Here is a 27,985-nt window from a genome sequence, read left to right on the forward strand (position 1 = left end):
GCCTATCTTTTATGTGCTAAGTACTTTACTGATTTAAATAATGCAGAAGCCTCTTATTGCCATGGAAATTCTTGGCTTTCAAAATGATTTCTGTCTGCTGTGGGTTTAGAAGAGCCTATTTGCCTTCTAAAAGGCAGTGAATTGACTAAACTGGAGAGTAGTGCTTATGGGACTGTCACTACTCCTTGAATGTTGGGGAGACACTAATGGAATAAGTAAATGCAGAGTTAAAACTGGCTCAAGTGATGTTTTAAAATTATCAGAGTTCACTAATAGTATTTTCTAATTAAGTTATCAGTTCAGTCCCTCAGTCGTGACCGACTCTTTGTGACCCCATGGACTACAGCATTCCAGGCTTCCCTGCCCATCACCAACTCCTGGAGTTTACTCAAACTCATGTCCATTGAGTCGGTGATGCCATCAAACCATCTCATCCTCAGTCGTCCCCTTCTCCTCCTGCCTTTGATCTTTCCCAGCATCAGTGTCTTTTCCAGGGAGTCAGTTCTTTGCATCAGGTGACGAAAGTATTGGAGTTTCAGCTTCAGCATCAGTCCTTCGAATGAATATTCAGGACTTTAGATTATAGGTTAGTGTATTTCTATTAATATAGATTCTTGACTAAAGAGTCCGTCTTTCCCAACCTACTTCTCTACATTCTTTTGATCATTTAGCACTCATTATAAATAAATTAATGTCTCTGACACATTGTGTACCTCTGTGCAGTATATTTGCTTTTCACCTCTCTTCTTTTCACAGCTATTTGTAAGGCCTCCCCAGAGAGCCATTTTGCTTTTGTGCATTTCTTTTCCATGGGGATGGTCTTGATCCCTGTCTCCTGTACAATGTCACAAACCTCATTCCATAGTTCATCAGGCACTCTATCTATGAGATCTAGGCCCTTAAATCTATTTCTCACTTCCACTGTATAATCATAAGGGGTATGATTTAGGTCATACCTGAATGGTCTAGTGGTTTTCCCTACTTTCTTCAATTGAAATCTGAATTTGGCAATAAGGAGTTCATGATCTGAGCCACAGTCAGCTCCTGGTCTTGTTTTAGTTGACTGTATAGAGCTTCTCCATCTTTGGCTGCCAAGAACATAATCAATCTGATTTCGGTGTTGACCATCTGGTGATGTCCATGTGTAGAGTCTTCGCTTGTGTTGTTGGAAGAGGGTGTTTGCTATGCCCAGTGCATTTTCTTGGCAAAACTCTATTAGTCTTTGCCCTGCTTCATTCTGCATTCCAAGGCCAAATTTGCCTGTTTCTCCAGGTGTTTCTTGACTTCCTACTTTTGCATTCCAGTCCCCTATAATGGAAAGGACATCTTTTTTGGGTGTTAGCTCTAAAAGGTCTTGTAGGTCTTCATAAAACCGTTCAACTTCAGCTTCTTCAGCATACTGGTTGGGGCATAGACTTGGATAACTGTGATATTGAATGGTTTGCCTTGGAGACGAACAGAGATCATTCTGTTGTTTTTGAGATTGCATCCAAGTACTGCATTTTGGACTCTTTTGCTGACCATGATGGCTACTCCATTTCTTCTGAGGGATTCCTGCCCGCAGTAGTAGATATAATGGTCATCTGAGTTACATTCACCCATTCCAGTCCATTTTAGTTTGCTGATTCCTAGAATGTTGATGTTCACTCTTGCCATCTCCTATTTGACCACTTCCAATTTGCCTTGATTCATGGACCTGACATTCCAGCTTCCTATGCAATATTGCTCTTTACAGCATTGGATCTTGCTTCTATCACCAGTCACATCCACAGCTGGGTATTGTTTTTGCTTTGGCTCCATCCCTTCATTCTTTCTGGAGTTATTTCTCCACTCCTCCAGTAGCATATTGGGCACCTAATGACCTGGGGAGTTCCTTTTTCGGTATCCTATCATTTTGCCTTTTCCTACTGTTCATGGGGTTCTCAAGGCAAGAATACTGAAGTGGCTTGCCATTCCCTTCTCCAGTGGACCACATTCTGTCAGACCTCTCCACCATGACCCGCCCATCTTGGGTTGCCCTGCAGGCATGGCTTGGTTTCACTGAGTTAGACAAGGCTGTGGTCCTAGCGTGATTAGATTGACTAGTTTTCTGTGAGTATGGTTTCAGTGTGTCTGCCCTCTGATGCCCTCTTGCAGCACCTACCATCTTACTTGGGTTTCTCTTACCTTGGGCGTGGGATATCTCTTCACGGCTGCTCCAGCAAAGCACATGGAAAAGAAATGCAAAAAAACAAAATGGCTGTCTGGGGAGGCCTTACAAATAGCTGTGAAAAGAAGAGAGGCAAAAAGCAAAGGAGAAAAGGAAAGATATAAGCATCTGAATGCAGAGTTCCAAAGAATAGCAAGAAGAGATAAAGAAAGCCTTCTTCAGCGATCAGTGCAAATAGAGGAAAACAACAGAATGGGAAAGACTAGAGATCTCTTCAAGGAAATTAGAGATACCAAGGGAACATTTCATGCAAAGATGGGCTCGATAAAGGACAGAAATGGTATGGACCTAACAGAAGCAGAAGACATTAAGAAGAGGTGGCAAGAATACACGGAAGAACTGTACAAAAAAGATCTTCACGACCCAGATAATCATGATGATGTGATCACTAATCTAGAGCCAGACATCTTGGAATGTGAAGTCAAGTGGGCCTTAGAAAGCATCACTATGAACAAAGCTAGTGGAGGTGATGGAATTCCAATTGAGCTGTTTCAAATCCTGAAAGATGATGCTGTGAAAGTGCTGCAGTCAATGTGCCAGCAAGTTTGGAAAACTGAGCAGAGGCCACAAGACTGGAAAAGGTCAGTTTTCATTCCAATCCCAAAGAAAGGCATTGCCAAAGAATGCTCAAACTACCACACAATTGCACTCATCTCACATGCTAGTAAAGTAATGCTCAAAATTCTCCAAGCCAGGCTTCAGCAATACGTGAACAGTGAACTCCCTGATGTTCAAGCTGATTTTAGAAAAGGCAGAGGAACCAGAGATCAAATTGCCAACATCCGCTGGATCATGGAAAAAGCAAGAGAGTTCCAGAAAAACATCTATTTCTGCTTTATTGACTATGCCAAAGCCTTTGACTGTGTGAATCACAATAAGCTGTGGAAAATTCTGAAAGAGATGGGAATACCAGATCACCTGACCTGCCTCTTGAGAAATCTGTATGCAGGTCAGGAAGCAACGGTTAGAACTGGACATGGAACAACAGACTGGTTCCAAGTAGGAAAAGGAGTACATCAAGGCTGTATATTGTCACCCTGCTTATTTAACTTCTATGCAGAGTACATCATGAGAAACGCTGGACTGAAAGAAACACAAGCTGGAATCAAGATTGCCTCAGATATGCAGATGACACCATGCTTATGGCAGAAAGTGAAGAGGATCTAAAAAGCTTCTTGATGAACGTGAAAGAGGAGAGTGAAAAAGTTTGCTTAAAGCTCAACATTCAGAAAACGAAGATCATGGCATCCGGTCCCATCACTTCATGGGAAATAGATGGGGAAACAGTGGAAACAGTGTCAGACTTTATTTTGGGGGGCTCCAAAATCACTGCAGATGGTGACTGCAGCCATGAAATTAAAAGACCCTTATTCCTTGGAAGACAAGTTATGACCAACCTAGATAGCATATTGAAAAGCAGAGACATTACTTTACCGACTAAGGTCTGTCTAGTCAAGGCTATGGTTTTTCCTGTGGTCATGTATGGATTTGAGAGTTGGACTGTGAAGAAGGCTGAGCGCCGAAGAATTGATACTTTTGAACTGTGGTGTTGGAGAAGACTCTTGAGAGTCCCTTGGACTACAAGGAGATCCAACCAGTCCATTCTGAAGGAGATCAGCCCTGGGATTTCTTTGGAAGGAATGATGCTAAAGCTGAAGCTCCAGTACTTTGGCCACCTCATGCAAAGAGTTGACTCATTGGAAAAGACTCTGATGCTGGGAGGGATTAGGGGCAGGAGAAGGGGACGACAGAGGATGAGATGGCTGGATGGCATCATGGACTCGATGGACATGAGTCTGAGTGAACTCCGGGAGATGGTGATGGACAGGGAGGCCTGGCGTGCTGCGATTCATGGGGTCGCAAAGAGTCGGACATGACTGAGTGTTTGAACTGTGCAGTATATGCAATAATAAAAAGTCATAATTATTTTATTTAACTGTCAGGTTACTTAAAATACGCTCATCAAATGCTGAAATTATGGTTAAAAAATTCAGGAATAGATTGTTTTGATACACAACAGCAGTAAATTATGTTGTCAGTAGTTAAAAAGAAGTCATCATGAGCAAAAGTTTAAGACTCTATGGAGAATCAAAGAACTTGTGATGTTGTTTTGCTGTAACAGAACAAAAGCAATGTGGTATCTATCTATTGTCTTCTATTTTTGTTTGTTTGGGGTGTTTTGCCGTATGTATTTATCCATTTGCAGTTTTACTGAGAAATAATTTATATACAGCGTGATAGTTTGGTTATATACACCAGTGTGTGTTTTAAGTAGCTACCATCGTGTCCGACTCTGTGTGACTCTATGGACTAGCCTTCCAGGCTCCTCTGTCCATGGGATTCTCCACACAAGAATACTGGGTGGGTTGCCATCTCCTGCTTCGCCAGGGTATCTTCCCAACCCAAGGATCTAACCCATGTCTCTTACGTCTCCTGCATTAGCAAGCGAGTTCTTTACCACTAGCACTAGCTGGGAAGCCTTTGATTTACATATACTGTGAAAATATTACTATAATAATTTCAGTAGATTCAGTAACATCCATCTGCTCACATAGAGTAAAAAGAACAAAGCAAGGAGGAGGAAGTCTTTTCTCCTTATTCACACCAGGGTTTATTATCTCATCATTTTGATAACAGCCATTCTAACAGGCGTGAGGTAATATCACATTGTGGTTTTAATTTGCATTTCCCTAATGACTGAACATCTTTCCTCATACCTGTTGGCCTTCTGTATATTTTCTTTAGAGAAATGTCTATTCAGACCTTTTGCCTATTTTTAATTGGATTATTTGTATTTTCCTTTTGCATTATATGATTTTTAAAAATGTATTTTAGATATTAATTCCGTCATTACACGAGTAGTTTGCAAATATTTTTCCCATTTTTTGGATAGTCTTTTCACTTTATTGATAGTTTCTTTTGCTGTGTCAAAGCTTTTTAGTTTGGTACAGTCCCATTTGTTCTTAATTTTATTTTTTTGAGCTTTACATGTCATATTCAAAAATTCATTGCCAAGACCCATGTCAAAGAATTGATTCCTGTGTTTATTTCTCGGAGTTTCATGGTTTCAAGGTTAGTCCATTTTGAGTTAATTTTTGTCAAGTGGCATAAGACATGGGTGTGGTTTCATTCTTTCACGTGTGAGTATCTAATTATCTCAGCACCATTTACTGAATTAACTGCCTATTCTCTGTTGAGTGTTCTTAGCCCTTTTGTCAAATGTTACTTTACTGTATATGCTTGGGTTATTTTTAGGTTTTCAGATTTGTTCCATTGGTCTGTTTATTGGGTTTTGTATCATATTGTTTTGATGACCATAGCTTTCTAGTATGGCTTGAAATCAGGAATATTGCCTTCTCTCTGACCCGGTTGTTCTGTAATTTAAAAACAAGCATTGTAAAAGAAATATTTTAGTGTATGTGCTGCTGAAGAGAGCACTGTAAAAGAAAAATTATAGGATCAATACTTTAGAGATCATTATAACTTGCAGCAATTTTCCTTCATTAGTTAGGTTATCTACATTTGGGTAGACAGCTAATATTTAAGGATTTGACAGTGATACTGATGAATTATGTTAATAAACTAATTACACTTAACATAAATGTATTTTATATTGAAACATGAACTACTAACACTATTTGACATTTAACACATATTTAGGAAGTGAAAGGCCATGTTCCAAGAGTATAAATTTATTCAATCCTCACAGTAATTCCATTAGTAGATAATACTGTTATTACCATTTTATAGGTGAGAAAAATCTGATACTGAGAGAAAATAAATGTTCAGTCAGTATCCACATGGGTAGTAAATGGAAGAGCAGAAATTTCAGCCCTGTAGATTGTTCCTTAAAGAATACCTGCTGTTGCATACAGGCCCTAAAACACATGCTGATAAATACAAAGTATAAAATATGCCATGGTGCATTTAATTCTATTATTTTAACTCACTGTGAATGAATAATTAGACGTACAAATGTGCTAGAGTTTCTAAGTAGCACTTTGGTAAGTGTAATCTCATTAATTCTTCTGAATTATGCTGATAAATACAAAGTATAAAATATGCCATGGTGCATTTAATTCTATTATTTTAACTCACTGTGAATGAATAGTTAGACATACAAATGTGCTAGGGTTTCTAAGTAGCACTTTGGTAAGTATAATCTCGTTAATTCTTCTGAATTATAATTAATTAATTATAATTAAATATAATTACTACATGAGATGACATTTATATTCATAACGTTGCAGTTAAAATAGTTGAGAAAAGTTGGCTTAAGATGCTTAAAGGTAAATGCTATTTAAAGTTTTGGTCAGAACCTTGATGACTTAAATACTCAGTGATCCTGCTATAGAAAATACAAAATATTGATTTATGAGTAATTTGATGTTATTTTCAATTATATTGGTTTCTTCACACACACAAAATAACCCTCTAATTTGTAGTATAAATCCTACAAAATATGTTGCCACACATTTTACTCATTCAACTGAGGTTAAAATGTTAAATAATGTGATTATTTTAGTGGAAATTAACCAAGGGCAACTTTGGAGCTTGGATCCGAAATCTGGTCATGATTTCACCATTCTGATTTCACCATTCAGGTTTTAATGATGGTTGACAAGATTGTTTGTATCTTCTTTCATCATATTATTACAGTGTTTATTGATGATTTTTAAACACACTTATATACCATATGTCCTTTGCTTGAAGATTGTCTTCTTAAAGACACACTTCCTATTTCCACTTTTTTAAATTTAAGTTTTCATTAAAGACATGAAACTGTAAGCTTATATTTAATATTTAGAATGTATAGAAGTTTCTAGGTTATTGTTTTATATTTCATCATCTATATTATAACCCTTTGGAAAACACTGATTTATTTGAATCAAGTATCTTCTACACATATCTATTAGAAGGACTAAGTAAAATACACAGGAAGTAATTTTTAAGTTCATTTATTTAGTCTGAATATATTTTTCTGATTGCTGCTAAGTCAGAGTTATTATCTGAGCAAAATTTCACTTGTTGAAGTTGCTGGATAAGTCAAAGCACTTGGGCTTGGGATTCCTCTAGAAGAAATCCTGGACCAAGTGAAAAAATGTTTCTTGAGCTCAGTCAGAGGCTTTCTCAACAAGGTCTTGACGCCAACCAGCTGACTTCCCATCTGTTTTCTCACCTAAGTCCCAGAGGGCTTTGGATAGAGGATAAGGCACTGTTAGCATGCATTTGGAGAATAGAAGTATTATTGTTTTTACTTTTAACGCATTCTATTTTGTATATATTTAAATAAATGTTAAATAAGCATAATTTCTGTAATTTCATACCTTCATTAAAAAAAAAAATCCAGGCAGTATGAGCTTTGTTGGAGGTGGTGTAATGATGGAAGCATTCACTGAAGGCCTGGATGAGAACATTGCAGCCTCAAAATTGGACACATTCCTCAGAGTTTGGATGGGAGACAGATCTGTGGCCTCAGTGAATTAGATAGCAGCAGTCAGAGATGTGACTAGTGTAAGAAAGCAAGGAATCCAGTTTCTCCAGTCTTCAACTGCCAATACTTCCACATTTTTTAACCTTTGAGCAATGATAACGTCAACAAATATTTGTTGGAAAGCCACCATAGCAAATAACATTTAGATGCCATAAAATAATAACAATAGGCCTTTTTTCAGGAACAACTCTGTGACAGGTCCTTTATAAGTTCAATCTTGTTAGTCTTGACATAATATTATAAGTATTATATCATCATTATTTTGCAGATAAGGAATCAGGTTTAGAAAATATAAGCAATTTGTTCAAGGTTCCAGGGGGAACCAAAGAGTCTTCTGGGCCTCCAAGCAATGTCTGCTTGAGTTCAGGACTCATATTCTTCATCATTGTGCATCCTTTAGAGTCAGTTAACTGGTCCTTATAAATAACTCGCTGCCTTAGGGATAGGCACAAGTAAAGTCTGGCTCACACTGAAATTTCTACTAGACACCAAATGATTAATGCTATCATTTGACTGATGTGTAGGTGAAGGGAAAGCGCTCAATTTTTTAAGATTATGAACAGTATAAATCTTATAAAATTAAAATTTTGCCATAACACAAGTAGAATAAAATCTTAATTGAGGAAGATGATCAACAAATAAAAATGTCAATCTAGAAATTGTGCTTGTTTTCTAATTAAGGAGACAGTTGTGCAAGTGATTTTTCTTACACTTTAATGATCTTCAGTATAAAGAAGATAATGAATGTGAAGAAAGAAGATGTAGTGTTGCCATCATATATGTTTTTCTTACGCAGTAGGATATACCTCAAATTACTGATATCTTTCAGAACACACTCTACCAGTACATATGCATTAAGATGCCACCTTATATTTTCCAAAATAAAGACTCATTTTCTTTTGTGTTATATTTTGAATGTTGTACCTAGGATCCATTATAAAACACTTGGCAGTCCCGTTTTTAGATTTTGGTCCTGTAAAAAATACTAGTATAAGTATGTGGCAAGACACATATATAAGATGTGTCTTACAAATTTAGAAGCAATGGAAACATTTTTAAACAAAATAAGTATCTTTTGTTAGGGGGGATTGATACTATGTATAATATAACATCACAAATAGTGGTAAATTTTGGTAAAATGGTTTTAGAAGTATTATTAAAATATTGTTACATGAAAAGCTGAAAATGCAGAGTGATAGGTAAAACTGAGCTAGATTTGGTTACCCATTCTGTCATGAGTATGTGTATATGGTGTGTAATATGATGTCATGCGGTGAAGTGTGTGGGTGTAGAAAAAGTTCTAGAACTATTCATATCAAGTTATTCAAACGTGAGTGGGGTTGCAAGTATGGGAAACTTTTATATGTCCGGTTTTTACACTTCTGTTTTACTTTATTTTTATAAAAACGTGTATTAATTTTGTTAGACAATTTTTTTCTTTTTTTGCAGGTGCCTGGGTCTCAGTGCTCATGACCACAAGGCACAACTTACATTTCCAGGCTGATGTGTCCTGATTTCAGGCATCCTGCCTTAATTACATGATTTTCAACCCTGCGCTTGATTCCTTTGTCCCTCTGCCTCTCTGTACCCTGCACCCTCTGGGGGAAAGCCCTTCCCTTCCCTTCCTCTCTTCAGGCTCGACTATGTTTCCAGTTACTTCCAGTGCTTCTCCTAGAACACATTTTTACATTTCTCAGTTATTTGTCCTCCTCTCTTCCTATTTCAGGTTTTCATTCTTCTATCACATCATGTTACGGTCTGCCTTGTAAGTGTACTACTATGTCCCTGTCAGCCTCTCATGAAACTGAAGTTTTCTCCCTATAATTAGATTAGATTACATCAGTAAGTGCCTATAACATTTGAAAGATTAGTAACAGTTTATTATTTTTGTGAAGTTTTTGAACAGTTTCAATTTTTTCCTCAATCATAATCTGTTTTTGGAGAGACACCTCTTCTTTATATGGATAGCCAAGCTTAGAGTTCATAAACTCTACCTCAATTTTCTATTAATTACAATTTCTACATAATAGCTGCATTTAAACTTCCTCTGTTCTCTTATAAAAACACATTACAAGAAGCTGAAATGGGATTTGACAATTCAAATAAAATAGCTTAGGCATCTGCAATTATTTCATAAAATGATGCCAAAATATTATCACATGTAGTATCTCACATGACAGATTTAATAAAGCCTGCTCAGAGAAACACACATTTTTATAGTGAGATTCCTATATAAGTCAATCCAGGTGGCTTCCTTTTACAAGGACAGACAGGATTCTTTTCAGTATGATGGAACGAGAGGCAAGAGAGTAAAAACTGAAACTTAATGCGAACAGGAGCTTCCTCAGTAGTCATCCAGGAAGGGAGTTTTGCTCTGTCACAAGTGACTGGTCCCTGCTTTTGAAAAAAAGTGAACTTAAAAGTTATTTTACAACTATTTCCTTTTGAGCTATGACTTCTTAAGCTGGAATGTGATCCAGAATAACATCCCTCTGTATCCAGCATTTGTCTTGAGCATTTTTATTGCCTCTCTTTTCCCTCATCTCATCTCACTTCTTCCCTCCCTCTGTTCAACAGATTTACACAGACTGGGCCAACCACTACCTAGCAAAATCGGGCCACAAACGGCTGATCAAGGATTTGCAGCAAGACATTGCAGATGGAGTCCTGCTAGCAGAAATCATCCAGATCATTGGTGAGACCTCCCCTCTGGAAAAACAAAACAAAACTTGAAAGTCTCTGTCCCCACCTACTTTGGGTAAAATACAATTTAAGTCGAATGCTTAGAAACTTGGTCCATGTGTCTGTGAGATTAATGTAGCTCTCCCTGTGATTTAATTAAAATGTTTATGTGAGAATGTTTGAAAAAGGCAGTTTGGCCGTACTTGTAAATGGCTAGAGCTGTATCTTTACATACACTGAATTGTCAGAAATGAACGCTTCATTAAACCATATGTCTCCCATGTGTGCTTTTCGTTAGCTGGAGCAACTCATACACTCCGAGATTCCTTGAAACTGTATCCTGATCCAGCAGGGACAATTGTGAAAGGTTTCATGTCAGCAGTCATTTGGCACAAGCTGAGGAATTAGCGGCAACTTCCTTCTCAGTCACTTTTTTTGTTTTCTTTATTTGCCTGATTTCTGCATATGGACTTGGCGGCTGCTACAAGTGGGTCCTGTACACAGCTTAGGAGACAAAGTGAATGTAGCAGCAGCGTTTGCTTGGTTTTTTGTGTTTTTTTTTTCCTTTTTTTTTTTTCTTAGTCTCTTGTGTGTGTGTTTCACTTCATGGCTCAAGCATGTCGTTCTTTTTTTCTCTCCTTTATTTTATTTCTTGGCTTTAGCAAATGAAAAAGTTGAAGATATCAATGGATGTCCTAGGAGTCAATCTCAGATGGTAAGAATCATGTTTATTCTAAATATAATGCCTGTCTTCACTTCCAGAGTTAACTGCATTTATAAATGGACTAGAAATTTCTTTTGCATATTTTCCTGCTTATTCAAGAAACCATTTGATTGTATTCTATCATGTATGTATATTTCTTTGGGTGCAATTTAGGAAAAAGTGATAGCATCAATATGTTTGAATATGTATGACTTTTGAAAAAACAGTCTCCAGGTGTTTTATCAGATCCTTGACATTTTTTTGTGTTCTGATGTCTGAATAATTTCACTAGTGGCAGGAAATCCCATTTCCAGTTTTAAGGGGAGCTTTTTTGTCTGAGCAACTGATTTGAAGAACAAAAGTTGTCATGTACATTTTAAAAATATATAAATAGTATTTTCTTTGCTCATAACAAAGCCCAGTATAAACATATGAACTCTTCAGCACTTTTGGAAATGACTCTATAAAGGCAGACTGCTGGTTTTGCTGAGCAGGGACTAACTAAGGGATATGATTCATAGCCTTTTCCAGAAAGTAGCCGATCTAGAGGTCTGTATCTCCCCCAGCCCTCTCTTATCTTTACTAGTTGGTAAAGGGTAGAGTTTTGTAATAAAACAATAGATTGATAAATTTCTGAGATTAGAAGCCCACCCCTTTATTAATTAAATAACCACAACTTAATTTTATAGGACAACCTGAAGCCAAAATGCCTTAGCTGAAGTTACATCAGCAGATATAATTAGGAGTGACAACCAAAATTCAGAAGATGAGGTTTTTCTAAAACCCTTTTTAGCATAGAATAGACATTGAAAATAAAAATGATGAGTACTTAATTGACAGCAATACGAAGAATGAAAAGAAATGATAAAATTTTTGACCTGCTGACCTGATATCAGTAATGTCGGAAAAATGAAATCCAAAATAATAAAAAATAATTTAGTTTTAAAGAGTGATTAACTAGATGTCTGGTGTGTGTGTGTGTGTGTGTGTGTGTGTGTTCAAGCACAGTGTCTTGAACTCTCTGTCGCTGTTGTGAAAAAAAATCACTATAAAGAAAGATTCTCTGTGAAACACTTTAGTGTTAGGGAAAGTTCCTGATCTAATTACTCTAGGCACAAAGATGACTCTATAAAAATTAATTATGGTTGTTTCCTGAAGTTTTCCTGGAATCAATTATAATACCTTTGGGCCCTGCTGCAGTAAAAGCTCCTTGATGTTGGCAAAGACATGTAACTTCTCTGACCCTCTGCTTTCTCATCTATAAAACGAACCCTAATAATGATATGATAATAACATATAACTATGGACAGTCTTTAGTACCTAAACTGATTTGGAAATGCAGGATAGTACTGCTACAAACTTTATAAAGGGCGCATTCATTAATTAATACCTGTTAAAAACTTTTTAAGGTTTCTTATAAAAGCACTGTAGTCCCTGAATATCACATCATGTTTCTCAAACCCAACACTATTGGTTTTACTTTCCATATTTCAATCATCAAGAGATGTTGGATACTAAAATTCTTATCTTCACTGCTGTCATTCCAACTTGATTCTGATAACAGTTCAATGAATAGCCAAGCTATTGTTTCATGATAGATAATAAACAAACCTCCAAAGCTCATAACTATAGACAGAGATGCAGTCCTTGGATATTCATCTGAAACATCTGTGCCTAAGATTCTACAAATATGAAAATATCTCATAAGATTCTCTTAATCTCATTACTTCCTTCTCCTTTAGCCCTCAAATGTCATCTAACATCTAGTATACAATGTTATGTTGACATTTCTGCTTCTGATGGAAAAAAAAAGACAAATAAAAACCTGAGAAATGCATATGTTATAAAATAGGTGTTTTTTTCCAGCCTGAAGTTTTAGTCAGAATTACACTGAATTATGAGTAACAATGACTTGTAACCTCATTTCTGTGTGTGTGTGTGTGTGTGGTTGAATTTTTAACCTGAAGTTGGCATGGCTTCCCTGTGGTGATTCACAAGAATGCATGTGACACAAATGTAACTTTTTGGTTGAATCATTTTTGCCTCTGTTCTTAAAAATTGGCATTGGTAACAGTTATTAATGAATAAAAATCCTAGATTTTAGTTGAGATAAGAAAGTAGAGGAAATAGAATTATGACAGCGTGACGAGGTTTATAAAGTTCACATATCTATCCCAAACAGGATGTGGCCTGCTTCTTTTTTTGTGTAACAGCCAAGCAATGCTGCATTAGTAACAGTGAGCACTGTCCTTACTCATAGAACTACTTGTCCAATTCTTTATATATATATAAAGGATTGTTCATGGCCTTTGGGTTGGCATTGATGTTTGATAACAAAAGGTATAGTAAAACTAGGTCTGCTACTATTTCTAGTTACAAAGTGTTTTTTTTTTCTTTTTTAATTTTAAACTTGATAAACTTTTTTTTTTTTTTTTAAGCAGTTAGTCTTTCAGTCATGTTTGACTCCTTGCAACCCCATGGACTATACCGTACATGGAATTCTCTAGGCCAGAGTACTGGAGTGGGTAGCCCTTCCCTTCTCCAGGGGATCTTCCCAACCCAGGGATCTAATCCAGGTCTCCTAGATTGCAGGCAGATTCTTTACCAGATGAGCCACAAGGGAAACCTTTACTGAATTATTTTAACCCTTTAAGAATAGACGTTCTCTTGTAGCATGAATCTACAGGAAATCGATGAACAGCCAGATGTTCATATTTGGGTAAGATTAACTGAGCTCATAAGGTCCAGGTATAGGGCCACTTGAGAATCAGAAACAAATATTCAGATGAGTAATAACGACAGTGTTACATAGGGAAGAACAAAAGGAATGTGGAGGGAGTGAGCTTGGTGTGTTCCAGAAACAGAAGACCGTGTGGTTTGAGCACAGTGAGAGGTGTTCAGAGGGGAAGATGGAAGCCTAGTTATGTGGAAGTAAAAGAAGGCCCACTGTGTTACTCCGTTGATTGAGGAGCCTTAGAAGACGTTTAAAGCTGGACCGTGTTATGATCTGAGGTAAATATTTAAAAAGATCACCCCAGGTGCTTTCTGAGAATTGTACAATCCTTAAGTGTTGACTTTCAGTTGGGTGTGGGAGATGAAAAATGTAGGGACTGTGCTGCTGCTAAGTCACTTCAGTCATGTCTGACTCTGCACGACCCCATAGACGGCAGCCCACCAGGCTCCCCCATCCCTGGGATTCTCCAGGCAAGAACACTGGAGTGGGTTTCCATTTCCTTCTCCAATGCAGGAAAGTGAAAAGTGAAAGTGAAGTCGCTCAGTCGTGTCAGACTCTTCGCGACCCCATGGACTGCAGCCTACCAGGCTCCCCCGTCCATGGGATTTTCCAGGCAAGAGTACCGGAGTGGGGTGCCATTTTTTGGCCTGAATGAGTAAATAGTTACCATTAAATAAGATGGCTATTATGGAGGGAGAAAATAGGTTAAAAGGTGAATGGGGGGGAGATGACAAATTCAGATTTTCACTAAAATAATTTGATGTATCCATTGGAACGTGAAGTGGAGGTGATTGGAGGCAATTAGGCATGTATTTCCAAAAGGTCAGAAGTAAGGTATTGGTGAGAATGTACCCAGTGTGGAGGCACTGATTGAAGTGGACAAGGGTGAGATCTCTAGGAGATCTGTGTGAAGTCAGATAGGAAGAAAGCTGAGGTTCTCACCTAGGGGTATGCCAGCATGCATGTGACGAGGAGAGGTGTAGGAGTCAGAAAAGGGTGAAAAGAGTGGGGAGAAAGTGAGCCCATCATTGAGAGGGTCACTCCACAGATGTGGATTGTTAATCCTTGGGGTAGCTATGGTAGCTTAAGCTATAGTGCATACTTGGCTTAGCCTAGTGGGACAGGGAAAAGCAAACGAGGGAAATGTGATGGACACCGTGTAGGCCTACATAAAAAAATAGGTAGGTATACCAAAGGTGAAAATTTAGTTCTAGTAATTGGACAGGTATTAATGACCTTCAAGTAAACATCTTCTGTAAGAGTGATTATGTGTTCAAGAGTGGCTGAGAGGGGCAGATAGCCACTGAGTGTTTAATATTTTTCTGGGATTTTCCTGTTGAAGGGAAAACATGGTTTGAGAGGAAGGCAGGGTGAGGGGAGTGTTTGCAAGGGGGAACTAGAGAAGGAGGAAGCAGTAAGGAGAGGGGAGGGAGATTCTGGGGAAATGCCAGATCCTCAAGGAAGTGGCAGAGAAGGAAATTTGAAGTCTGAGTGGAAGATTTAATGTTGGAAAACAATGGGAATACATTTTCCTTTATGTCATGTCATAAGGGAATATGATCGCATGAAGAGGTATTTGTTAGTGGATTACATAGAAATTAAAGAAATTCAAATAAATATAATGATTTCAGATTATTAGGTAATATTAATATGCTTTTTTCCATGTCATTGTTACCTTATAATATAAAGAAAAACTGATTATAGTATTTTATAACATACAATTCAACAATAATTCTTTCAAATATCATTGATTAAAGAACAGATATTTAAGACAATAGGAACTTGTCTTTACAGCAGTTTATTAGCATGATTATTGAGAGTTTCCAATTCATAGTTATTGTTTCAACTGTTATCTGTTGCTATCTTTCTTTAATAAGCTTAAGACTAAATTCATCCTTGGGGGGCAGGAAACAGAGCTAAGTTTGTAGGAGCTTATTCAATACTATATTTAACCTCATCCAAAGATGAAGTTACTAATATGGATGGCACCTGTTAAGTAATTTCTAGGTGGGTGGTATCAGGATTCAAAATATATGCTGCATGCCACAACTTTGGTGAGATTACACAAGGAAATAAATTAGTCAACTATAAATACCAGGAATGTCCAGAATGCCCAGCAGATTAAAAATAGTAGAAAAAAATGCCCAACATGTATTTGAAATGCAGAGGCACAAGTGCAAGGTTCTTGGACAAAAATGAAAGACACATAAGGGAAAAGTTGTTTGGAAAACAAAATTTTCTTTATTTTAAAATAGCCCATTAGAGCACTTGGCCAGTTAGCTCCGTTGGTTAGAGTAGAACACTAATAAGATAGACCATGGTATTTAACAGTCTTCATAAATGCATGGAGGGATTAGGAAATTTGATTATGTGCAATAGTTGCAAACCACAAATCAGATTATGGGGCAGAACTGAAAATCTGGCAAATACAGCTCCCAGCTTGTCCTTCCTGTTTGCTGGCTCATCCCTTCACCTCACTCTAGTAGCTCAATTGTTTTCTCAGCCACAAGCTTCTACCTTCTTTCCTATCGTGTCATATTGCTTGAAACTTGCTGATAGGAGGATTTTTGGAACGCTTGTGCGTCTTACCCTTTTCTGTTCCTAGATGAAATAATATGTTTTAGTCTTCCCTTAATTCTCTGAATCCATGTCCTACAGAGTTGTGGCTGCCACAATAATTCCTATATTTCACAGGCATCTTTGTTCCATTTCTATAGTTTACAGGAATCCAGACAGGGAAGCTATTCTTGATAGAAAAATTATTCTGTTGTTTTATCTGTATGTTGCCCTTTCAAGTTTTAATTCTTCCAGCCACTGCTTGTTATTGCTGCCCTTTTAAAGGATCTATTTAGGTAAGATAAGATGAGGTTTCTAACCAAATAGGGAAAAGATAAAATATTGGAATGCTCTAAAGATTTAATAAAATCTTATAAATGGCACACTGCAGGATTCTAGCACTATGACTCAGAGGAGTGGAATATTGCTAAGTTAGTCCATTCACATGATCCCCTGCCATTTTGAAACTGTTCATCTTCTGGAATGTCTAGAAAAAGATAGCTTAATGAAGACAAATGTTTTCCTACAAATAGAGCTCTGATCTCTAAAGAACCACTAACTAAAAATCTACTTTGTAGTTTGCTTAACAGTTTCATGATTTTTATTTAGGCTCACACTTCAGGAGAATAAGCATAAACTACAAGTGTTAGGAAATTTATATTAAATTATTGATACAATTTATTTATATTATTAATATAAATCACCCTGATGATTTTTAAAGCTGAGTTTGTCTCTAGAAGTTGTTCAGTATACTCATATGTAAAGTTTGAATGAAAAAATTGAAGTAAAATGGGGACTTGAGAGTAAGTGTGTCATGTTTAAAGGACAGTGCTCACTGAAGTTCTAATTCTGATTAGATGATTCAGGAGAAACTCCAAAAATCAGACTGATAAAGTCTCAAATCCGTTGGAATGCTGACATGCTATACTGATTTAACAAAATAGCAAAGACCATGCTTTCTGTTCAGTATTTCTTCTTAGAGATGTACTTGGGTTTTCAATCTTTATAACTTTTTAAAACAGCATCCATAGTAAGGTAAAAAAGATATTTTCTAAGATGTATTGTCTAATTTACAATGAAAAACAATACTTTTATGAACGTTATCTAGTCTGCCATTCAGAAATTAAGTAAATGCTGAAAATATAAGAATTCTTTTCTACATTAACTTTATAATATAGAGTAAATAGTGTAAATGTTTTTCTTGTAAGTGTCAATATTATAATTGGTTTGTGTCATTAGTAGGACAAATAGAAATTAAAGTTAAGTAGCTAATTTTGAATTTGATACCAGATATCAACATACAATTTTTTTCTTTCTTTTTGAAGATAGGATGTAACTTATTTCTGTTTTTACAGGTCGTTATTAAGCTTTATATCTGTATGGAGAAAAGAATTGCAAATGCACTTTGTATTTCTGCTCTTTATTTGAATATCAACCACATTCTTAAAAATTTAGAATGTTCTTATCCCTAATAGTTTGACTTAAAATACTGTAAGGTGTTTCCCACTGATAAGCCACTATCCCAGTTAACATGAAATACAGTCATACCTAATATTAGAAAACATATTTTGTAGCAATCCTTTCATAACTTTAACTTTTATTACCTTAAATTGTCTAATTTTTAAAAAGAACCTACTGCTCCATCTTTTTCAATTCCCTTCTTAAAATTAATAGAAAATTACCACTTTCAATACTCAGTAATGAAAAAAAATATGAAAAAAGAAAATTTTAAAATCTTGGCTTGGAAAACAATATACTAAGATAGGAGATCATTTTAACTATGACCTGTGGTATTCATAGCTGAAAAGCCTATAAGTAAAAGTACTTCCATTGGACAGAAAAACAAAATGAAATGGGAGAAACTTTTTCATTTGACCTCAGTATGTTCAGTTGAGAAGTATATATTTGATAAGATAAATTACTTGAAAATGTAATTTTCAGCAGATGTACCAAATCTCCTTTGTTAAATGATTTAATATGAGTTAAATTAAACTGACCTGTGTGGATAACCATAGACAAAAATTCATGACATATCAGGTTACACTTTAAAACACTGTATTGCCCTTTAATTTGTATGAGTCATGTTTCAAACATAAAAAAATATTATGAAATTGCATCACCTGCACGCATCCTAAGTCACTTTAGTCGTGTCCTGCTTTTTATGGCCCTACGGACTGTAGCCCACAAGACTCCTCTGTGCAAGGGACTCTCCAGGCAAGAATACCGGAGTGGGTTCCCATGTCTTCCTCCAGGGGATCTTCCTGACCCAGGGATCAAACCTGCGTCCCTTATATGTCCTGCGCTATAGGTGGTTCTTTACCACTAGCGCCACCTGGGAAGCCCATTACGAAACTGCATCATAGAAGCATCAGGCTTTAGAGATGGACCTGAGAGTGCGGCAGTATCAGCATAACTTACTGATTCACTTGTAGATTCAATGCCAACCATCTTTATCCAGTGCTGTCCTAGCTGCTTTGCTTGCATTTCCGTTGCACCATCATAGCAAACCTACGAAAGAATTTGTTTCACTGAGCCTGCCTGTGTCCCTTTTCAGTAAGTGGAAAATGTTTTATTTTGTTCTCTGTAACAAATGGAAAAGCAAGAAATTACTAAAAACCCAGAGAATATATTTTCAGGTTAATAGGTACTGATGCAGTATTTTATAATTTTATATTTATAACACTTTATATTGGCAATTATAGACTATAATGAAGATTTAATATCATCTTTAATAGGCAACTAATATTAAATGATGTTCATCATTATCTAACACCAAGTTAGTTAAAGCAGAATATAGAATTTTGAACAGAAAACAATTTTTATCTGATAAAGTCCTAATAGATTTTCCATACAAGTACCCTTATGTACCTAATTGGTCATATACACACATTCTGTAATATGTGTGTTTATATGGGCATTTCTAGTATCAAAATATATACATACACATGTATACACACAGACATGGATACACATATGCCTAGTATAGAGCTAAGCTCTTCATAAACATCGGTATTCCTCACATAATATATTGTGTGGGAGCTGCTTTCATTCTCATTTCACAGATAGGTTAGCCGAGGCTTCAGGAGAGTAAAAACTTTATCAATTTATTTTGTTGATTTCTTACAGGGTGTAAATGTCATAGCTAGGATTCAAACTCGGATTTGAGTGCAAAACTTTAAACTATTATTCTGTAGTACTTAACCATGTGTCTCGCCCCAGACCAAATTAACACAAAAACAAACTGAAGAGCCAAACAGAAGTACTATTTCCTGCCTCTCCCTATCCCACAGCACAAACTAACCTGAAATAGAAAAGCAAAGCATGGGGTAGAGTGCACAGTGGCAGGAGGTACCTAGCTAAACTGCATCTTTCAACTCCACTCCCCACAGATTAACAAATCAATCCTCAGAGAACAAGGCCCAGAGATCTGCATGCTCACAGACCCCCAACCCACCCTTACGTGCTAAAGACTCACCCTTGCCCTGCTGCTCTGCTAAGTAGATAATTGTGTTAGTTTCTTGTGCTTGCTGTAACAAATTATCACAAATGTGGCTTCAAACAGTAGACCTTTAATCTCTCACTTGTCTGGATGCAAGAAATCTGAAATCAGTACTTAGTCAGTTCAGTGACTCAGCCATGTCCGACTCTTTGCGACCCCACGGACTATAGCACACTAGGCTTCTCTGTTCATCACCAACTCCCAGAGCTTACTCAAACTCATGTCCATCGAGTTGGTGATGCCATCCAACATCTCATCCTTTGTTGTTCCTTCCCCTCCCACCTTCAGTCTTTCCCTGCATCAGGGTCTTTTCCAGTGAGTCAGATCTTTGCATCAGGTGGCCAAAGTATTGGAGTTTCAGCTTCACCATCAGTCCTTCCAATGAATATTCAGGACTGATTTCCTTTAGGACTGACTGGTTTGATCTCCTTGCAGTCCAAGGGACTCTCAAGAGTCTTTTCCAACACCACAGTTCAAAAGCATCAATTCTTCAGTGCTCAGCTTTCTTTATAGTCCAACTCTCACATCCATACATGACTACTGGAGAAACCAGAGCTTTGACTAGATGGAGCTTTGTTGGTAAAGTAATGTCTCTGCTTTTTCATATGCTGTCTAATTTGGTCATAGCTTTTTTTCTAAGGAGCAAGCGTCTTTTAATTTCATGGCTACAGTCACTATCTGCAGTGATTTTGGAACCCCCGAAAATAAAGTCTGTCACTGTTTCCATTGTTTCTCCATCTGTTTGCCATGAAGTGATGGAACCGGATGCCATGATCTTAGTTTTCTGAATGTTGAGCTGTAAGCCAACATTTTCACTCTCCTCTTTCACTTTCATCAAGAGGCTCTTTAGTTCTTCTTCGCTTTCTGCCATAAGGGTGGTGTCATCTGCATTTCTGAAGTTATTGATATTTCTCCTAGAAATCTTGATTCCAGTTTGTGCTTCATCTAGCCCAGCATTTCTCATGATGTACTCTGCATATAAATTAAATAAGTAGGGTTACAGTATATAGCCTTGACATACTCCTTTCCCGATTTGGAACCAGTCTGATGTTCCATGTCCAGCTCTGTTGCTTCTTGACCTGCGTACAGATTTCCCAGGAGGCAGGTCAGGTGGTTTTGTATTCCCATCTCTTTAAGAATATTCCACAGTTTGTTATGTTTCACATAACATCAGTATTCCACGGCCAAAATCAAGCCTTCAGCAGTCCTGTGCTCCCTCCAGGGGCTGTGAAAGTGAAAGTGAAGTCGCTCAGTCGTGTCCGACTCTTTGCGACCCCATGGACTGTAGCCCACCAGGCTCCTCTGTCCATGGGATTTTCCAGGCAAGAATACTGGAGTGGGTTGCCATTTCCTTCTCCAGGGGATCTTCCCAACCCAGGGATTGAACCCAGTTCTCTCGCATTGCAGGCAGATGCTTTAACCTCTGAGCCACCAGGGGCTGTAGGGGAATCTATTCCTTGTTTGTTCCAGCTGCTGGTAAGTGCCAGCATTCCTTGGCTTGTGGCCACATCAATCATTCTATATGTTCATCTACCAGAATATAAAAATGCATTGGACAGTTGTGAAATAATTTGGAATCATTTAAACCTTATAAACTTAGACTCTGTATGGAACACATAGATTTTGCATGCTTTTTATATCCTTGTTTGTTAGTCACTCATTCGTGTCTGATTCTTTGAGACCCTGTGGATCATAGCCCACCAGGCTCCTCTGTCCATGGGATTCTCCAGGCAAGAATACTGGAGTGGGAGTGGGTTGTCATTTCCTTCTCCAGGGGATCTTCCCAACCCAGGAATCAAACCTAGGTCTCCTGCATTGCAGGCATATTCTTTACAATCTGAGCCACCAGGAAAGCCCATACTCTCTCACTGAACAATTTCATCCTTACATTCAACCACATTGTTCTGCAGCACCTATCTTGTGCCAGACCTGTGTCCTACCTAGCTGTCTGTTAATCATGTAGAGAGCCTGAGTCAAAAGCTTGAACTGACTTAACTGAGAATGCCTCAGTTACAGTGGTAGGAAGCATAGTGTGGCAATAATATTTCATTGAAGACTGATGGGGATGAGTTTGAATTCTGGTTCTGCTGTGTACTCAATTGTGTAAACTTATAAAAAGTATGTCATTTCTAAGCCTTTATTGAATAATCAGAGTATCAAATTTTTCAGCATCTATGGTAAAAATGATGAGGATTTTGCGTTTGGAGTAAATAATATACATGCTTAATGTGTATGAATTCCCTTCCTGTGCTGTGATTTTGAGTGATGGAGAAAGAAGTGGCTTTTAAACCATGTCCCCTGCTTCTGTGTTTGACATGTAGTATGAGGTTCTTCACAGTACAGCCTGCTGTGAAGTTAATATTTTACAAATGACATATTAAAATTAAACCCACTAAAATCAAGATTGCTGGGAGAAATATCGATAACCTCAGATGTGCAGATGACACCACCCTTATGGCAGAAAGTGAAGAGGAACTAAAAAGCCTCTTGAAAGTGAAAGTGGAGAGTGAAAAAGTTGGCTTAAAGCTCAACATTCAGAAAACGAAGATCATGGCATCTGGTCCCATCACTTCATGGGAAATAGATGGGGAAACAGTGGAAACAGTGGCAGAGTTTATTTTTCTGGGCTCCCAAATCACTGCAGATGGTGATTGCAGCCATGAAATTAAAGGACGCTTACTCCTCTGAAGAAAAGTTATGACCAACCTAGATAGCATGTTCAAAAGCAGAGACATTACTTTGCCAACTAAGGTCCTTCTAGTCAAGGCTATGGTTTTTCCAGTGGTCATGTATGAATGTGAGAGTTGGACTGGGAAGAAGGCTGAGCGCCGAAGAATTGATGCTTTTGAACTGTGGTGTTGGAAAAGACTCTTGAGAGTCCCTTGGACTGCAAGGAGATCCAGACAGTCCATTCTGAAGGAGATCAACCCTGGGATTTCTTTGGAAGGGATGATGCTAAAGCTGAAACTCCAGTACTTTGGCCACCTCATGCAAAGAGTTGACTCATTGCAAAAGACTCTGATGCTGGGAGGAATTGGGGGCAGGAGGAGAAGGGGACGACAGAGGATGAGATGGCTGGATAGCATCACTGACTCAATGGACGTGAGTCTGAGTGAACTCCGGGAGTTGGTGATGAACAGGGAGGCCTGGAGTGCTGCAATTCATGGGGTCGCAGAGAGTCGGACATGACTGAGTGACTGAACTGAACTGAACTGAAAATAGACTTTTAAAAATTAAAGCACATGGCAGATAGTGTGGGTACAAATTGATTTGTGAAACGTTTATTAATTTCTATCTATAAACCTATGTATATACTGTGATCATAAAAAAAAAAGATATCTTCCATGCAACATTGACAATTTATTTCTTTTGCTTCAAATACATTATTACCGTCCTCAGCCTTAAGATCAAGGCCAGCCACTAGCAAGACATGGACGACGTTACACATCCAGCGCCTGCTTATCTCTATGGACTAATCTTCTGCCATTGGATTTGGCAGATCTCAGGATTCTTGCCCTTGAAGTCCCTTCTTCCTGAAGGCTCCTCTGACACAGTTTCTTCAAACCTTTGAAGGCCACCAGAGAGGCCTATTTTCACATTGATGACAAAGAAGTTGTGGGAAAAGCTTTAAGTAGCATTCAACTCTTAATATTCCTAGCTATTCTGAATTCCTTGCAAGTCCTTTAACTTAAGGTGTTTCTCAGCCCTCAACAGTTCACATATTGTCCCTTCCTTGGCTTCACTTCACCCCACATCCTGTTATTTGGTTAACCCTTCCTAACCTTTCAGGGACTAGGTCAGGCTTCCCTTGAAGCATATATATATATATGCAAGTGTGTTTGTGTGTGTGTGTGTGTGTGTGTGTGTTAAGTTTATGACACAGACTCTGGTTTTGATATATTATCTCTGTGTAACTTTGAGCATCTCAATTTAATTAGCTGATCAACACTTACCCCTGGAAAAAATATTATGATAACTTTAGAAGAAGAGATCTTTGTAACCATGATAGATAATGTTAGTTGCTAATAAATTTCCTAGTCTCTTTACCTCTGGTCATGAATAGAGTGTTTAGCAGTCTGTGTTTCTCTATAACATTCATTGTGTTACATTGGAATCATCTCTCCTATGAGATTTTATATGTATTTAAGGTCTTGGACATGTCTCAGTGAATAAATAATCATACTGTGAATGAATGAAAACAAACATCTTAACAGTTTTAACCAATGCAAAAACATTATTGCATTTTACTTTAATTCTCTAAGTGTTTATATTTTAAAGAGTTATAATAAAATCTTTGGCTAAAATCTATAAATCATTTGAATTTTGTAATATGATAGGAATTTGCTCAAACCGAGCCATCTTATTTATTTTTTTGGTTGAAATAAAATTTAGTTAATTTATACAATGATATGGCAACCCACTCCAGTACTCTAGCCTGGAGAATCCCATGGACAAAGGAACCTGGTAGGCTGCAGTCCATGGGGTCGCTAAGAGTCGGGCACGACTGAGCGACTTCACTTTCACTTTTCACTTTCCTGCATTGGAGAAGGAAATGGAAACCCATTCCAGTGTTCTTGCCTGGAGAATCCCAGGAACAGCGGAGCCTGATGGGCTGCCGTGTATGGGGTTGCACAGAGTCGGACACGACTGAAGCGACGTAGCAACAGCAGCAATATACAGTGATATTAGCAATACTTGTTTATCATGAAAAATGGGAAGAACCATTAATTTAAAATAGCACGGGTCACAAAAGAATTTACATCCAGAGAGAATAAAAGTTACGTTTGGTTTATATTCTTCTACATATTTTCTGTGTATGATTCATAGCAGCAGTGCCTACAGACATGCCCTAACCAGGATGCATTGTGTCTGCAGAGAAAACTCAAGTCTTTGAAGTGTTATGCCTGCTATCTGGTTTACAGTTATTTAGCTTTTTATATTGTGGTGGTTTTAGGATCCCAGTGGGTATTGGAGCCTTTTCAGTTCCAGGCCAGATTTACTCTGTAAGCATGACTGCAGAGAGGAAAGGCTGGCACGGTCTGTTTTCACATGTCCTTGTGAGCAATTGTATTGCTCTGGATGGCTCTGATGGGCATGCCTGCTCCTCCTCCTGAAGCTTGTCCAACCTTATCAAAATCAGCCTTATCCTGTGTGTCCAAATGATGCTTCTTCCATAGTGAAAGCTGATAAATCCGTTCTCTTCACTGCCACACAGTGTTCTTTATAATTCTCTTTTGGAATATTATGCCTTATGTTATGCTGGTTTATGAATCTTTTTTCGTCTCTTCAGCTGTGTTACAAACTCACAAAGCTCACAAAGGCAAAGATATTCTTTCCTTCTTTATGTTATCTCATTTTCTAATAACGAAATGTGAAGAAAGGAAAAAATTCAAAGTAAGTTTCAGAACTATAGGTTTTTTGCATATTTCAATGTAAACAGGTAGAACAAGAAGGTCCACCTGGTCATTTAATATTTAGTGTCTTCAACTCTATAACTCTTTCAGTAAAACTTATTTTGAAATGAATTAATATAAAACTTTTTTTTTTTCTCAAAGCAAATGTGTATACCTTGGCTACAATCATTTTAAAGCAAAAAAAAAAAAAAACCTCTCATTGGGTATTATTGCTTTAATTTTGCATAAAATTACATTTTAAAAGAAATGTAAACAGTTGTCCATTTTATAAAGACAAAGTCTGGAATGTATTTTTTCTTTTTATTTTCTTTAAAAGACATTTTGACCTTCCTATGAAGCTCAGCTAGAGAAGACATTGGCAGAACTTCATATGTCCTCATACATAGCTTTTGATGAGAATTTAATAAGACAGAGAACAGTACCTTGCCAAGTATTAACTTTAAACCTTATTTACTTTAGAATTTCAAGATTTATGGAATACCAAAAAACCCATGGAGATGACTCACAAAGAACTGGAACTTACTAGTTTCCTACACTCTTTTAAAAAGTCTTAGTTATTTAACTTTGCTACATATTGCCATGACTAATACTGAAATCAACCCATGAATTAACATAAATTAATCTGTTTCTTTTTCTTCCCACCCCAAATTGTTAAATCACTTGCCGGTTATTGTGTTGAAATGGACTATTTAAAAGCAGTGGCATTACTCTTTTAAATTACATAGATGATATCTGTATTTAATCAGAGAATTACTCAACTATGGGAATACAAGTATAGGTTTTCTCTTTTTATTTTTAAATTATGAAAATAAGATAACATATTTACAGGAGACTTAGAAAATACAGAACAAAGTCATATAGTCCCATTATATAATACAATTATTTTTAAGTAGATAAGTAAGATTTTTGTTGTAATTTCAATATCAAGCTCTCAAAAAATAAATAGAATGAATATACAGAAAAGTAGAAGGATATAGTAGACCTGAAAAGCACCATGAACCAGTTTAATATAATTAAGATTTATACAGTTTTCACACAACAGTAGGATGCAAGTTATATTCAAGTTCCCATAGACTGTAAACGAGGAGACACTGGAACACACCAGGAACATAAAACAAGGTGTAAAAATTTCACAGTCTAAAGGTATTGAAATCATACAGAGTCTGTTCTCTTATCGTTGTGGAATTATATTTAAATCAGTATCAAAAGATAATTGAAAATAGCCCACATATTTTCAAGTGCAATGTGACATTTACCAAGAGAGATCCTTGACTTAGCCATTGAACGCCTCAGTACAGTTAAGACGCCTGAAAAAACACAGAGGGTGGTTGCTGAGAGGAAAGCGTTTGAAAGAAATTGCTGTCACAATGAGAAATTAATACCAAAGATCCTTTAAAAACCTCATGTATTTGAAAATTAAATGTCCACTTTTAAATGATGGGTGTATCTAAGAAGGCATAACAAGGAAAATTAGAAAATATTTGTAATGAAATCCAAATGAAAAGAGAATTTACCAGAATTTGTTGCATGCAGCTGAAGCTGGCTTATTGCAACTAAATACAGTGTGGAATCTTGAATAATGTATAAAAACAAAGAATGCACACTAGCATAAAATTTTGGTAAATTTGAACCAAATCTGTACTTTAGAAGATTTAGTGCTTAGTTAATAACACTGTATCACACATTAATTTCTTGTTTTGTTTTCTTTTTAAACAACAGTAAATACAGTTTTAAAAAGAATTCTATGATGTAGAATGAAAATATACTTCATTTCTTTCATGTGTATCAACCTCCTTTCCATCTTGTTTGTCTTTTGGCATACTTACTGACTGTTACTATTCGAGTCTCAGTTACCCACATCCTAGCATTCCAAGCATCTCCTATTTGGATGCTTTGGAGACTTACTTGTGAAGCACAGAACCAGTCTGGTTTTATGTTAAGTAGGTGGGTTGCTAATCTGTAAGAATGCCATTCTTGATCAGGCCTCTATGAATTGTTTGTAAGTACCAAATCAGACAATGCAGTCTTTATATTTGTCCTGCAATTAGCCAAAATTATTCTAGTTATAGTCCAGTTAAAGATCTCTAGTATGAAATGAATGTAAAATATTCATTCTTTCTTTATCTTTCTCTCTGGCTTCATTCTAGCTCATTTATGTACTTACAAATAATCTTCTAAGTTACTTTTTCACTGCTTTTCATGTTGCAGATTGAAAATGTTGATGTCTGCCTTAGTTTTCTAGCAGCCAGAGGAGTAAATGTTCAAGGTCTATCTGCTGAAGGTAAGAAAAAGCACAATTGTCACAAATGGCATCTGTGTTTGAAAAGACTTTTTATAACACTAGAAATGTCAAATGAGAGTACATGGGCCCTTAATATAGAGAAGGAAATTAGTCAAGTTTCCAAAATAATAGAAGCATAAGTTCTGTGGTTATTAGTGTATGCTTTCATTATGTAGCTGTGTTCCAGATTTTGTCAAAGTTGTTCTTTACATTACTGAATATATGGAAGGGGAGCATATTAACAAAGTATCTTTATGTTATAATGGATAAGTAGTACTTTCAGAATATTAAGTAGATGGATGGATAGATAATGCTGGGTAATAGATGGACAGAAATACATTTAAATGGTGTAATTAATGCTTAAATATTATTTTATCAATAACAATTCTATAATTTGATCAAGTTAGTAGTCC

The 27,985-nt window shown here is 36.9% G+C and overlaps 1 protein-coding gene across 2 annotated transcripts in view; it reads left to right on the forward strand.

Moving 5' to 3' along the window:
* NAV3 (neuron navigator 3) overlaps nucleotides 1-27,985 on the forward strand; it is a 378,120-nt gene that overhangs the window by 103,661 nt on the left and 246,474 nt on the right. For both annotated transcript variants that reach the window (XM_068970243.1, XM_068970244.1), the window contains exons 2-4: nucleotides 10,281-10,398; nucleotides 11,048-11,100; nucleotides 27,500-27,572. In XM_068970243.1, the coding sequence (XP_068826344.1) occupies nucleotides 10,281-10,398; nucleotides 11,048-11,100; nucleotides 27,500-27,572 (244 nt within the window). The remainder of the gene's footprint in view (nucleotides 1-10,280; nucleotides 10,399-11,047; nucleotides 11,101-27,499; nucleotides 27,573-27,985) is intronic.

The sequence above is a fragment of the Capricornis sumatraensis genome, chromosome 4, assembly GCF_032405125.1.
Source record: "Capricornis sumatraensis isolate serow.1 chromosome 4, serow.2, whole genome shotgun sequence".
NCBI classification, from domain to species: domain Eukaryota; kingdom Metazoa; phylum Chordata; class Mammalia; order Artiodactyla; family Bovidae; genus Capricornis; species Capricornis sumatraensis.